The sequence below is a fragment of the Schistocerca americana genome, chromosome 7 (assembly GCF_021461395.2).
Source record: "Schistocerca americana isolate TAMUIC-IGC-003095 chromosome 7, iqSchAmer2.1, whole genome shotgun sequence".
Lineage (NCBI taxonomy): Eukaryota > Metazoa > Arthropoda > Insecta > Orthoptera > Acrididae > Schistocerca > Schistocerca americana.
The window spans coordinates 290,378,421-290,393,834 of NC_060125.1; the positions used below are offsets into that span (position 1 = coordinate 290,378,421).

At 41.2% G+C, this 15,414-nt stretch overlaps 1 protein-coding gene across 1 annotated transcript in view; it reads right to left on the reverse strand.

Annotated features, from left to right (window-relative positions):
* LOC124622241 (myrosinase 1-like) overlaps positions 1–15,414 on the reverse strand; it is a 109,548-nt gene that overhangs the window by 81,299 nt on the left and 12,835 nt on the right. The window contains exons 2-3 of the mRNA XM_047147896.1: positions 9,980–10,113; positions 248–382 (exon numbers count right to left, since the gene is read on the reverse strand). Coding sequence (XP_047003852.1) covers positions 248–382; positions 9,980–10,113 — 269 coding nt within the window. The remainder of the gene's footprint in view (positions 1–247; positions 383–9,979; positions 10,114–15,414) is intronic.

Genomic DNA, 15,414 nt, shown 5'->3' on the forward strand with positions numbered 1-15,414 from the left:
CCACAAACATATTCCGTGACAACAAAAATTACACCATGTAAAAAATTTAATTTTTCCACCAAATGTTCGTTCGTAACACTACAAATGAGAGGATACAGCATCATTCTAGCTTCACAGTAACGTAATAATTCAACGTGCATGTCGACAAAAAGGTGTCAAGTCGGGGTAGAAATGTGTAACCGCCAGGTAGCAATTACTTCGAATTACAGTTCCTTTGGATTGTATTGAAATAAGTTCAAGTACTCACCAGCGGTTGGATCCCATTTTCCAGCAGCAGATCGATGAGGCTGTTGTAGTAATCGAGACCTGCCTGATTAATCACATCTGTATCGCCATTTGGCAAAATTCGAGCCCAAGAAATAGAGAAACGATACACATTTGCCTGGAACAGAATAAAAATATGATGTGTGTTACTCCGAAACGAACAGCAGTCATATATTTTAGTAAACTCTAAGTTATTAGTATAACTACAAGACTGATTAAAGTTATTGACCCGAAGATTTCCGTCCACACTTTTAGATCCCAAGTCTACTGCAATTCTAAGATTTTCAGGTAAATTGAAATTGGTGAATTCAGCGCAAATGTATACCACCGTAGCAGTAAATGAGTTTCCGAGACACCTCAAAGACACGAAGAGAGTCAGAGCGGAGTTAAAGTGATCGCCTTCGGTACTGCAATGCACGCCCAGCGTATGCGATATGCCATACACGATCTTTTTATCCCTTTCATCCGCCGAAAGGTCAACCAGCGTGCGAATATTCTTCAATCCAATGGTGCCATCATGCATGCAGACCCCTCATTCAAATCATTCCGCGATCAGCTCATATTGCAGAAACTACATGAATCGTGGTCGCATATGCCTTCGAGACACTTCTCCATTTCACCAGTTTTATTTCTCATTTGGTACGAGGCGTTCAGCGTCTCTAAATGATCAGATGAACATGCGTAATTTGTCGGTCTTTTAACGTTCGGAACTTCGACCACCTGCTGACGTTTTCCAGTTGTATTTATTTCAGAGCTTTTGTCCACTAGATATTCGTTTCACAATTTCCATTTATATGAAATGGGTGTCCCATGTAATGTGGACAGTGGTTAAAAGCATCGAAACAAGGTTTACGAAAAGCTATAGTGGCGTACGCAAAGGGACGAAAATTGGTGTTAGTAAGTTTTGTCTCTTGAGATTTTTTGTACGAAAAACAATATATTTTTCTTAGCATCCTTTATACTTTGAAATGGCGTTCTTGGTTACGTGTTTGTTTGCGTTACTCGGAGTTGTAAGTTCTCGGAAAAATAGCAGAGAGAAAAGAGAAAACACTGAAAATGTGACGCTACCAGACTATCATATGATTGCCTGTCTTATCGCTTAAACTGTGCAAATATTGTGTTCTGCCGGGGCGTGATTCAAATTCATCTCCAGAAAACTTCCCATGCATTTACAGGAAATGTTTCAATGCAAACATTCGTGAGGCTCTCTTTTAAGATCTACACGATGGTGTCACAAATTTCATCGTTCTCCTTAGAAAACTACAACTGCTTCGATATCTACCAGTTTAAAATTTTTTTATTTCAGCAGAGACCATACAATAGTCACAAAAGTGTCGTAAAATAAAAACATGAACACCAACATGCCAGCAGCAATTTCATCTTAACATTAGTGCAATTTTCACAACAGAACAATGATAAGAGTGTGAAGGAGAATGGTAATTTCGTTATATAAATTTAAAAACGCAAAATTACGTTCCAGGGTTCGAACCGGGCCAGTTCCAAAGGAAGATGACATCCACACCAACTCAAAATTTAAACCTGGACAACGGTGTCGTTTACAAAGATAAGTTCTTAATATAATGTAAAAACACAAACAGACGTTCTGGTTTTCGAACCGAGCTAATTCCATGAGAGGAAAAGATCCACACAGTTTTCAGTTCAGAGTTGGCTAGTGGCGTCTTTTAAATAGTTCGCGAGCAGCTGATATCTACATACATCAAACCAGCGAAGTGAAGCCGTTACACTTGAATGGAGCAGATAGCGCCTCGCAACCAGTTTTCTGTGGAAGACCGCCTATGTTGCCGAGTACTTAGTACATGTCACTATGACGTGGTCGAGTTCCACTACCGTCGTTTTGTCCTAATCACAGTGTTTAGAAGCGATGATTTTCAACCGGTAGAGGTGGGTAGGATAAAACCCGTGTGCTAGCCGCATGTGGATGAGAGAGGTCACATGGCGCCTACTAAGCTTCATCGAGGTGAACCCTGGTCGTGAGGCCGGCCGGTGTGGCCGAGCAGTTCTAGGCGCGCAGTCCGGAACCGCGCGACTGCTACGGTCGCAGGTTCGAATCCTGCCTCGGGCATGGATGTGTGTGATGTCCTTAGGTCAGTTAGGTTTAAGTAGTTTTAAGTTCTAGGGGACTGATGACCTCAGATGTTGAGTCCCTTAGTGCTCAGAGCCATTTGAACCTGGTCGCGAAGAGACGTCCGGTTGTACGGTCGTCGGGTGGCCGCCCTTAAAGTGTTGGGATACGTGCCATTGACAGTTCCAGTCGTGATAAACAGCTTTCTTGGCCATTGAGTGTCCAATGTCCGTGCGTCTGTTATGGCCACTAAGACATTTCTGTTAGTCTGTTTGCCAAACACCGGCTCGTAGTTTCCGCAACACGCTTTGGGAGACAGTGAGAATCAATACGAGCTGGAAAGTTTGCGTGCCATACTAAATTGCCCCTGATAGCCAGTAACACCGCCGTGTAGGTAGGCTGTTCAGGCAGCAGTGAAAACATTTCGTATATGTCGCTAAAGAGGCTAAATGAGCCGTAACCCACTTCAGCCTCACTTTAGAGGCATCCGTATAGATGCAAGTACACTGTGGCTATCGTCGGGTAAGAAAGTGTTGCAAGTCGTGCTTAATGTTCGTTCCCGTTCTGAAATCAGATGAGAAGTACGACACCGGGGCTGCGATATAGAAAGCGAAAGCAAGGGAGTTTCGAGTCTTGTAATAAGTAGCGGTAAAAGATGTCACCACCCCTCATAGATGTGAAATAGTAAGGGGGTTCGGTTTGTCCGTCGTCTGTGAGGTGTCTACGTGGGCCCCCATAGCTGAATCGCCGCCTCCATGGAGAACACCTGCCGACGTATGGAGAGCGGCATTGCAGTCGCTTTCACCAATGTTAGGTTTGTGGATGTTGATTTCATTGCTCCAAGAACAAAACGAAGCACCCTACGATGGAGGACATCGAGTTTAAGCCAAGTTGATTTCGCCGCGTTGCCGTAGACGATGCTACCATAATCGAAGACAGTGCAGAACAAGAGCTTATGCAAAGAGGACTGTCGGTTTCGTCCCCAACCCCCTACCAATCTCTGTTAACGGTATTACTTACACTGAAAATACTAGTCACTTGACAGAAACATTTTTGCTGTGTCTTGAATCGTTTGTAAAATATCAGGGGTATGCAGGAGAATTAGGAGGCACTTTAACTGTTCCTTTCAATAAGCTCATAATTACTGTTACGTGAGATACACGGATTTAGCTCAAACACATGTGTAAATTTGTTAACAGTAGCAATACTATCGTTCGCCTTCGTAGTTGAGCTGTGAATGCAGAGAAGCCGAGGACCAGTTCCTGGTTCTGCAAGCGAATTTTCCATGATAGGAGGATTGAAACAAGGGCCACTCAGCTTCATGATACTGAGGAGCTACACTCTCTGTCAGAAGTATCCGGATATCCTGATATAATGTGGAAATGGCGACTAGACGTCACTAGAGGTGGACACGTATGAAAGGAGACGGGTGTATTGTGTCATCAGTAGAGAAGCAGTAACAGCAAATGGGTCCAATATGACAGCTCAGCAACTTCGAGCGTGGACTGGTCATTGGGTGTGACGCGAGTAACAAATATGTCAGAAACTGTTGCTGATATGATTGTGAAGTCGAAACGCGGAGGAAGACTCACAGCTAAACCAAGACCATACAGACATCATAGCACAAACGGACAGGGATGGTCGAGAAGTGCGTAGTGTCGTTGTAAACGATCAAATAAATCGTGAGCTCCAAAGAGCTACCAGCAGTGCAGCTATCACAAGGACCGTGCGTTGTGGGTTTAGAAGCAATGGGCTACAATTTTCGAGCAGCTCACTTATTAAGTGATAAGTAACGTTTGGGAAGGTGGAAAGAGCAAATCCACTGGGAAGCAGATGGCAGCAAGCGAGTGATTTGAAGTGATAAATCACGTTACACCTTGCTGCAACCCCATGGAAGATTTACAGTTTGGCGAACATCGGAAGAAAGTTACCTAATGTTATGTGCATTGCAACAGTGACGTCCAAAGGAAGTGGTTTTACAATATGAGGGTACTTTTCGTGGGTATGGTGTGATTCCCTTATTTCGCTTAAGTAAACGCTAGACCTTGAAGGAAGTGACACTTTTTACAGCATTGTGTGCTGCGTACGTTAGAGAAACAGTTCTGAGATAACGATTACTTATATCAGCATGACAGTGCACCATGTTGCAAAACAGCGGACAGTGACATTCCTGATATCGACTGCCTGGCCGGACTCAAGACCTGAACGGTTAGTTAGAAGGTCGACTTCGGCCCAGACCACAACATTCATGACTACATTCTCTGTTTTCGGCTCTCGAGGAAGGATGTCGTGCCATCCCTCCACAGCCATTCAGACACCTGTTTGAAAGCAGAGATTAACCTGTCATAAAGGCGAAGGGTGGGCCCACGTCGTATCCTTTTTTCCTTTTTCCTTCTTCTTTCCCTGGTGTCTTTAATCCGCATCGACGCAGCGTGGGCGTGGTTATTAGCGGATTTGGTCCTATGTCCTTCCTGTCGCGATCCTGTATGCAGCAGAATGGAATATGTCTACGCTAGCTATCGGCGTGAAGTGCCATTGATGTAAAAGTGAGCAAAAGTTTTTCGGATTTTTTGAGTCCTCTAACTGAGACGGCACTTCGCTGCCATTACGGTATTCACCTACTGGATTGTGGGGAACCGCCTAAAAAATACATCCAGGCAGATCGGACCAATGATCCTCGCCGTTAAACCGCAAGGCAGATTCCCTCCGGGCCTTACGCACCTCCCCGTCCCGGAAGCAGTGCTTTAACAAGCAAGTCTATCCGGGTGGGTGGCCAGTAAAAGGTGTCTGCAGACTTTGGTCTGATAATATACCTGAATGATAAGTAGCGGTTCTAATGTTTGGAAGGCCGAAAGAAATTTAAGTGGAAAACTACGTTATACCCCCTAGACTCTGATAGAAGATAAATTGTTGTGCAGTAAATAAAGAATTGTGAACCATGTACCTAATGGATTATGTGAGAATGGCTCCAGGGTCCACACACGTGTATAGTCCTTCCACGATAAATGGTGCTGATCCTCATCTGACTGCGTCATTCCTACGGATTCAACGGGAGAAGTGGTGCATCGCTACGGCACCGGACGCGCATTCGGCAAGGTTACTGTTTAAAACCTGGATGGGCAATCAGTTTCAATTTTTTGTGGAGTACGTAATTTGGTTAAGGGAGAATTTTGGAGTGGTTCGTTTGGAAAGGTCACAGTCGGTTTCTTTCTGCAGTCCACGTCTGTGCTCAATCTGTAACGAACCTGACGTGACCTGATAGTCTCGTCTCCTTTCTTATAATTACAATGACAATTTAAAAGTTGTTGAACGAAGAATTTTCTGTCAATATAAATCGTAAAGCCTGAGCAAAAGGCAGCTATCATTTTTAACAGTTCTCTATAATATTCATTCTAGAAACGGAATATTTTGTTTTGTCCAATTCACAAGCAAGTGAATAGTTTCGGCTGTTTTGGCCGTTCGCCATCATCAGATCTCGATGCTGACTTTCTGATACAGTGTACGAATTTATAAATGATCTGTAACCTTTGCTACCGCACCAGTTTGTGCCACCATCCACGTGGCTAGATCATCTGTTTGTAGCCACCTGCAAGGAAAAATTACAACCCACACTGGTAAATGTCGTTCGCCCAGCCTCCACCAGTCTTCTGAGTGTCATATCACAACACTCACTGAGACTTGTGTACCTTTCTGCGCATATTGGCATATTCTTTAATTAATGGGTAACAGTACGACTGCAAAAACTGAGTCCTTTGCCCCCCCGCCTCACTTCCTCCCCCACCCGACCGATCCCTTAAACATTGACACCGAAGCGAACTCAAGCAAACGCAACGCGCAACAGCGGACGTGAGTTCTCTTTGGTGTAAACGTTTGTGTTCGAGTGAATTTCGCAAGTGTTCGCTTGTGATCCGCTGGGCGTCGGTTTTAGAGCGAACCATCAAAGGAAGTTCGTTTTTTTTTCCACTGCGGCGCTAGGTTCGATGATAGACATAGTGCAGTCGCTTTGCCGCAATGTGATGTTTTTCCCTCGCGAGCAGTTGATTGTGTTGTTTATTGTGTTTTTGCGGTGATGGAGTTGTTGGCCGAAAACGTACTTCTCTTGATAGTAGAGTACAGATCCCACAGGTACTAGTGTGATCCCAAAGATCCACAGCTATCCTCCCTTCTTCTGACCTAGATCGTCGATAATTCTGGGTACTGCTTTGAAATTTTCGGTTCAGCTGCAGCTATGAGAAGTGTTTGTCTTTGAAAATTGAACTTCAGCTGTCTGTTAATGAATGTCAGAATTCAGTAGAAGAATAGACTCATCAATTTTGTTCTTGAGAAGTCTTTGGTACAATGTTATTGTATAATAAGACAGCAGTTTACAATTCCTTTTACCTATACAGCACTAGCCTCTTATTTACAAGCACATGAACTGCGGATAGTTCATGCATGCCATGAGGGCACCACCTAGGAGGGTGGTATAGGTATAGTCGCGTGGGAGATATTGACATTACCTGCATTTGTTCGCCTATAGCATCACAAAGATGAATTATACCTTCAGTGAAATGTAAATCTAACAGCTGAATGTAACTGCATGCAGACAATGAGGGAAGAAACAACTTTTAACCATTGAACACATATGCCACCAGACATTAGTGCTACCACCCTCACATGGAACACAAATGAGTGAGATAAGTACGTCATGCACAAGGCTCCGTCCAAATGCCATGTACAGTGACAGAATAGTCACGGCTCTGGATGGCTTCCCACCGTCTGTGGCACCTCGTGTAGTACAGGAAACTTCTAGAGCCATCAATATTTGGTCACAGTTCGGTGCAAAAACTACTCGGTGTCTCTACACCAACTGCTCATAGTTGTTTTCCCTTTGTTGGTCTTTGAGTATCAAGTGAGTACATAAAATACATGACCAAGTTTGTTCCTCACAGTTCCTTAACCTCATTTTTGATTTTCAGACGCCGTTATTTCGTTTTCCGATATAATGTCTGTAGATCAAATTTATTTTGTGCTTCAGTGACATTCGTTTCAGTTTCATTAGTGTAACATACTACACATTTTCTTTGCACTTACTTTTCACCAACATTATCTCTGATATATTGCCTGGCGTTATCATTAGTCTTTCCTTCTTCGTTACAATTAGAGCTACTGTATTTTTCTTAGAAACAATACCTCCGAATTCACCAAATATTTTCTCTAAATATGTGTAAGTTTAACTTTCTAGTTAATGTTATTGAAAGTACCGAACCTAATTCTACCTTCATTTGCAATACACACTGAGGTGACAAAAGTCATGGTAAATGGCGATACTATCGCCTATACAAAGTATGAAAGCGCAGAGTATTGGCGGAACTATCATTTGTACTCAGGTGATTCACGTTAAAAGGTTTCAGACGTGATAATGGCGGCACTACTGGAATTAAAAGACTTTGAACGCGGAATGGTAGTTGGAGCTAGATGCATGGGATTCCCATTTCGAAAATCGTTAGGTAACTGAATATTTCGAGATCCACAGTATCAAGAGTGTGCCACTAATACCAAGATTCAGATCAGTTGTCACGATGAACAACGCAGTGGCCGATAGCCTTCACATAACGACTGAGAGCAGCGACGTTTGTGTAGAGTTGTCAGTGCTAACAGACAAGCAGTGATGCCTGAAATAACCACAGAAATCAATGTAGGACCTACGACGAACGTATCCTTTAGAAGAGTGTGGCGAAATTTGACATTAATTGGCTATGGAACCTGTCGAGTGCCTTTGCTACCAGCACTATATCGTATGCAGAGCCTCTCCTGGGCTTATGACCATATCGGTTGGACCCTAGCCGAATCGAACACCGTGGCCTGGTCAGATGAGTCCTTATTTTAGTTGGTAAAAGCCTATAGTAGATTAGACTGTGGCGTGGACCCCCACCATGCCATGGACCCAAATTGTCAACAAGGCATTGAGCAAGTTATTGGTGAGTCCATAATGGAGTGGACTGTGTTCACCTGGAATGGTCTGGGTCCTCTGGTCAAACTGAACCCATCATTGACATAGAATGTTTATGTTCGGCTAACTAAAGGCTTTTTTCAGCCATTCAGGGCTTAATGTTCCCAAACAATGATGTGATTACAGTGGCGACAATTGTTCGCGATTGGTTTGAAGAACATTTAGGACAATTCGAGCGAAACATCTGGCCACCGAGATCTCCCGTCACGAACCTCATCTAACATATATGGGACATGATAAGAGGTTAATTAGTGGGCAAAATCCTGCACCGACGAGTCTTTCGCAACTATGGACGGCTATAGAGGTAGCAAAGCTCAGTATTTCTGTAGGGGACTTCCCACTAGTTGTTGAGTCCCTGCAGCACTACGACGGCAAAGAGGATATCCAGCACGATATTAGGAGGTATCCCATGACTTCTTTCACCTCAGGGTATAGTTTTCACTTTGATTTTCATTTACAATATGTAGCTGTAATTTTGCTATTCATCAGCATGAGAACAGGAAAGAGGCAAGCAGCTTTTCAGAACGGCACACAAAACGTGTCAACAATTAGTAAGCTACTCGTAAAATACAAAGATGCCGTCATTAGAGCGCATATCTTGAAATAAACCCTAATTCATTAGTTATGGCTGAATTTCATCTTCGGAGGAAAGGTTTCAGTTTGTACTGAACTGTATCACCAGTTGCTCTCTTACACACGATCGATTTTTAACACCGAGGCAGTTATCAAGTTTAGCTCAGTATAAAGTAAAAGAATGTCTTAGAACTATGTTGACGAAGTATAAATTAATTATAAAATTAAAAGGACATTAGAAATAAGCTGGTGATATCTTCCCGGAATGTGAAGTGTAGAATTAGCTACACGTAAAAAATGGCAAATATTGCATCGAAATCAAAATAAGTTAAATAATTCACTAAATTACATTTCAAGCATCGTGAATCTATTTAGGCGCAAGGCGAACTGGTTTAAGATGACAAGATTCGTTGGTTAAATATCGGACAGTAAGTGACACAGGTATCAGCAGATGGCAGTAAGGACGAAAGACAGATGAGCATTGTGTGAAAACAGCTTTTCATACAACTGAAATTTAAAACGTGATACAAAATACACGACATGTCAAAATGTTTCATTGACAGTTAACGGCAAGCATAATATAGTAGAGCAATTTAAATATAACAGTCGACTTTAAGATCATATTGGAGGAAATGTCAAACAAGCTAATCAACGATAGCTAGTGAATCGACAAGTCGATGGATATTCACACGCGGATAACCTGCTCGCCAGACGCGAGAGATTACTAAGCCCTGCTGTTTATAGGCCGAATCATGCTCTACAGTTGCGGATGCCCTATGACTTCATGGTCATAATTTTGAAACTGCTGTTATGTGTTCTCAGTTGCTTGTAATTCGAATATTATGTGCTAAACACATACTGACATTAGATTGCGTCGTTTACGACCCATCAAAACAAAATATTGTATACTAAACTACAGCGGTTCAAATTATTTCTGGAAAAATAATTAATGTGGCTGAAGTGTTCAACTCTACACATAATCATGGTGTTATGTATAAGTGCTTGACAGTATTTGACGTCAAGACAAGGGATGGAGCAAGCTGCTGCAGATTTTTCTCCATACTCACATTCAAATTCTTCAGAGCCTGTACGTCTTCCGCGTACTTGTGGTACGAGTCGCAGGCCACATCCCCGTTGTCGCCGTTGGTGCCATACTCCGGATGTTCGTGAAACATCCGATCCCATATATTCTCCCCCTTGCCTGTAAAACACGAAAAACTAGATCAAAGATGTCTAACAAGCAGCTGTCATTCAGAGATATCCCTCTCCGTGAGAGAGAATACGACGATTGATTACTACTGTTGGAAACAAACTGAACAAAATAATTAAAATCTCAGAAATAAGTAGTTTGTGTTACATATCCCAATATGCTTTCAGAAGGCACAGGCAGACAAATGTCCAGTAACACGTTGGTGATTTATTCTAAGGAGTTCCTAGTTCAGTTCCTTTTCTGGAGGAGCTTGTAAATACCTGGGTCTCGCAATAGCCGCTAAAGGTCAATATTCTCTTGTTAAACTAGGAACGTGACTTAATAGGTTCCTTTCGTACACGTAACCCAAGCATCACCTTTAATTTCTTAGTGGAAGCCGTTATTAACGTCAGTGGAACGAATATGTTTTTGTGCCACCGCCAATCCGGTTCCATCGACGTACGTTCACAGTCTCGCTGTATTGAGAGTTTTTATCGTCCTTTATGCCAACTATGCCATACACCCCACGCCACGCCACCTCGGCTACATGATAGTGCAATGGTTGGCAGGTGAATTAGCTTTAGAAGCGGGACTGCGAAGATTCCCATGTCCAGTAACACGTTGGTGATTTATTCTAAGGAGTTCCTAGTTCAGTTCCTTTTCTGGAGGAGCTTGTAAATACCTGGGTCTCGCAATAGCCACTAAAGGTCAATATTCTCTTGTTAAACTAGGAACGTGACTTAATAGGTTCCTTTCGTACTCGTAACCCAAGCATCACCTTTAATGTCGTAGTGGAAGCCGTTATTAACGTCAGTCATTTGCTTAATCATAACTTACAGGCAATTAATTACATATTCCATAGACCATTCGAACTATTCTTTTGTGGAAATTATGTGGAACTAGTCAGTTTACAGGTTTAAATGGTATATGATAAGTATTAACATCAACACATTATTTTTTATTCCTGATTTCTTTCATTGCCTGCCAATTTCGAAATAGAAACTTTTCCAATGGCATGGAAGGAGTTGCCCAAGAGATATTGTTTTAGGTTATAATTTAAAATTTTCTTTCCTCCCCGTCAGACATGGTATTGGGCAAAGGATCAGACATTTTTGTTGGTACATATTGAACGCCTTTCTGGGCTACAGACAGCTTCAGTAATTAGTCAAGTTTTCCTATACTGTTGTAGGTATGGACAACACAATTATTTTCAAATTTTAATGGATTATTTGCGACGAATTTCATTAGCGAATATATGTTTAGTGTTACTGCGGTTAAACTGCACAACTCTTTGAAGAGATGGCTACATGACGAACGCAGGTGAACGCCACATGTAACTCTTACTGTTCGCTTTTGTTCAACCCTCGCTTATTTCTAAGTGATAGGTTACCCCAAAAAATTATTAGATAAGACATTACTCAGTGGAAATATCCAAAATACGTCAGAAGATTGACTCCATAGTTTTCGAGACTATCTATTACACGAGGAGCTAAAGTAAATGAAGTAAATTGTCTGAGAAGCGCAGAAACAGGGCTTCAGTGTTTCAGTTCAAGTTTTCATCATTATGTACATCCAAAAAGAAAGGACCATTCTACACTATTTACTGCTTATCTTCTACATCAATTTTTGGTATGACTTTGTTGCGCAGAACTAAATATAGTGTGTTTTCTTTTCAAAATTCAGGGAGAATCCATTTTCAAAGAACGACTTAATAATTCTTTGTAAAACATCATTAGAAACCTCTTGTGTTGTTTGCTCTATAATGAGATGTGTCATAACGTTATATCACCTGCAAAAAGTACCAATTTTGTTTGTTGAATGTTAAGTGGAACTCATTCAGACGTATAAGGAACAAGAATGGATCCAAGATTTAACCCTGCGGGACTCCCTTTGTGATTTCTACCACCACTAAAATTTTCTAACTTTCAAACAATGTCTGAATTATTCAGCATAACTGTTCGCATTTTGTTTGTAAAGTATGGTACGAACTATTTGTTTGTTAAGCCATCAGTTCCGTAAAATTTAAGTTTTCCTTAGAGTGTAATATGATCTACACAATCAAATGCCTTAGAAACATCACAAAAGGTATCAAATGGCAACATTTTATTATTTAAGGCTTGTAATATTTCGTGTGTGTGTGTGTGTGTGTGTGTGTGTGTGTGTGTGTGTGTGTGTAAATAGCATTTTTAGTTATGTTGCCCTTGTTGAATCCAAACTATGATGTGCTAAGCAAATTGTCCGTATATATTCGTGAGATATATGCTTTTTCGAGTATATCAGAAAAGGATTTCAGTAAGGAAACTGGTCGATAATTTATGAAGTTTTTCTTGTCAAATTTCTTACAAAGAGGCTTAACAATTGCATAATTCACCCAGTCTGGAAAAAGTCCCTGTGCTAGTGACTAATTATATATGTTTCTAAGGGCATTATATACAGAGTTTGAAAAACTTCTCACAATTCTGTTTGAAATTCCATCACCACCATATGAGCCTTTGTTCTTCAGAATTTTTGTTATTCTGTTAATTTCATTCAAGGATCTTGAAACCACTTATAATTGCTTAAAGTTTTCTGGAATAACATTTTTGGTATATTCTCTTGCTACTTCAACTGAAAATTTAAAACCATTTATACTGTTACATGTAGAGAGTGATTGCTAAAAGCGTTTGAAACCTCCTAATTAATAGTCAGAACATTGCAATTTAGTTTAATTGCTATGCAATCTTGTTCACTGACTGGCTGTCCTCTCTGCCTTTTGGTAATGTCCTATACACCAAATTATACAAGTTGCAAAAAAATTTTAAAATTGCGATATTAATTTATTTTATTGATGACTAGTTCCGAGTCTAAGCACATTATCAAATCATCCACTAAGATAATGAGCTTAGGCTCGAAACTAGTCATCAATAAAGAAATTAATATTGCAACTACCACGGTTTTTTGCAATTTATTACATAATTTGGTATGTCTTGTAGTATGCAAGTCATGTTCGTTCTCGATTTATTCTGGTCTTAATATAAATTTCCCTCTTTGCCATACAAGACATTTTAATACCCCTACGCAATAAAATGAAACACCTACAACCGTCCTTATGATGTTATTTATTATATAGCTACCAGTTCCGGTGCTTCAGTGCACGATCTTCAGGCCGTAACTGACGCTGTGGGGTTTAACTCCAATCGTATACACCAGTCAACAATGGCCAACATCTATGACCTGGTACTCGTGTCTAACTACAACACTGATGCTGCCACTCCAACTACTTGGTAGTTGATGGCTAGACACAACCTAGTTTTTACAGGTAGTCTGCGGAAACCACTTCATAGATGTTGGCCAGTGATGAGCTGATGACTGGTGTATACAACTGGAGTTCACCCCCTCAGTGTCAGTTAAGGCCTGAAGATGGTGCATTGAAGTACCGAAACTGGTAGTAGCCATGTAATAAATACAATCATGTGGACGGATGAAGGTGTTCCATTTTACTACTAAATGAATGGCCGAATTTCCTCAAACCTCCAATCAAAAGGATGGACATACAAACATTTAATTCCCTTGGTTATCCATAGCTTACTTACTTTTTAATTTATTTTCTAGATAGTTTATTTTAGGAAAGCTGCTTTCACCTATTGACACAAATCTACTACGGAATAAATTAAATTTGACAACAGCATTTGATTCTGTATATGTACCAGAATGCAATCGAAGGCTAACTCAAATAAACATTTTGCGTTTGTCTTTATTGCCTTGAAATATGCAGAATTTATCAGAAAAATTTCAGCTGCAAATCGCCAAAACTGAAAAAAATATTTAAGAAAGAGTTATTTTTAGTAGAGTCCATTTTTCACCTATTGTTTGTTTTAGATTGCAGTTATGTTCAGATTTACTTTAACATATATATCTTTTTTACAATTATGGATTACTAATACTGTCTGATATTCAAGCCACATCGACTCTAAGCAACTGTGTATCGTAGAAACCTACACTCATTTTCTTCGTCTTCATCCTCCTCCTCCTCTTTGTTTCCACTGAATGTCTGGTTGAAGGGCACAGTACACTGCACGATGGTGTTCAGGTATGCAAGGGAGCAGGGACATCAGGTCCTTGTGTGCTGCATCAGCAGTCTTCCTGCCTTCAGAATATGAGCACTCCACATTTTATAAACGTGAATCGCTGTGATGGGGTTGAAATCTGTTGATGTGCTATGTTTCCGAGGTCGACAAGTAGTTTTGTTCAAAACCTCAACTTCCTCCCAAAGAACCGAGGGAGAGCAGTTATCTTTAATTTGCATAAAATGGGACTCATCTTTTTCCCGGAAGTTCACGTCTGTTTCTTAGCTGAATTTGCAGTTGCTACCTGTAAATCCTGAAAATAATCTTTGGTCATTCGCTGCACATTTAAGGGTTATTCATTTGAGCCTTTCCTGCCAGTTTGTGCCAGTCCTCTGGAGTAAAGACATAGATAGCTTTCCTCAAAAAATGTTCAAATGGCTCTAAGTACTATGGGACTTAACATCTGAGGTCATCAGTCCCCTACACTTAGAACGACTTAAACCTAACTAACCTAAGGACATCACACACATCCATGCCCGAGGCAGGATTCAAACCTGCGACCTTAGCAGAAGCGCGGTTCCGGACTGAAGCGCCTAGAACCATTCGGCCACAGCTGCCGGCCTAGCTTCCCTAAAACCTTTCTTGATAACATCAAGATCTCTCTCAGAAGACAAAAATATATGTCCAGGAAACAGGTAACAATGTTCTATGGAATCAAATGTTCAAATGTGTATGAAATCTTATGGGACTGAACTGCTAAAGTCATCAGTCCCTAAGCTTACACACTACTTAACCTAAATTATCCTAAGGACAAACACACACACCCATGCCCGAGGGAGGACTTGAACCTCCGCCGGGACCAGCCTCACAGTCCATGACTACAGCGCCTTATACCGCTCGGCTAATCCCGCGTGGCTCTATGGAATCAAAATTTACGTCGGGTAAAATGTGTTATTCTCGTTCTGCGCTGAGAGTTGTGTTTTTCGGGACACTTAGATATTTAAGCAAATAGGAAACGGTTCCTGAAGCACCTTTTGCAGCCATGTTTTCAGGCCACATACACATAACCGCTATTAATACACAGGCGTATACCATAGTGGTACACCCGAAGTTTCCTCAAATAGAAACAACTTCAAAAGTTGTCTTGGGTGTTGGAAGAGCTTTCTGCAAATCAATAATTATTAAAGAGATGTCTGAATTTTCTTTGCGGCATTCAGCGTGGTACTGATTCAGATTCTAAGCATCTGTGGCTCCAGTTTGATGAAGG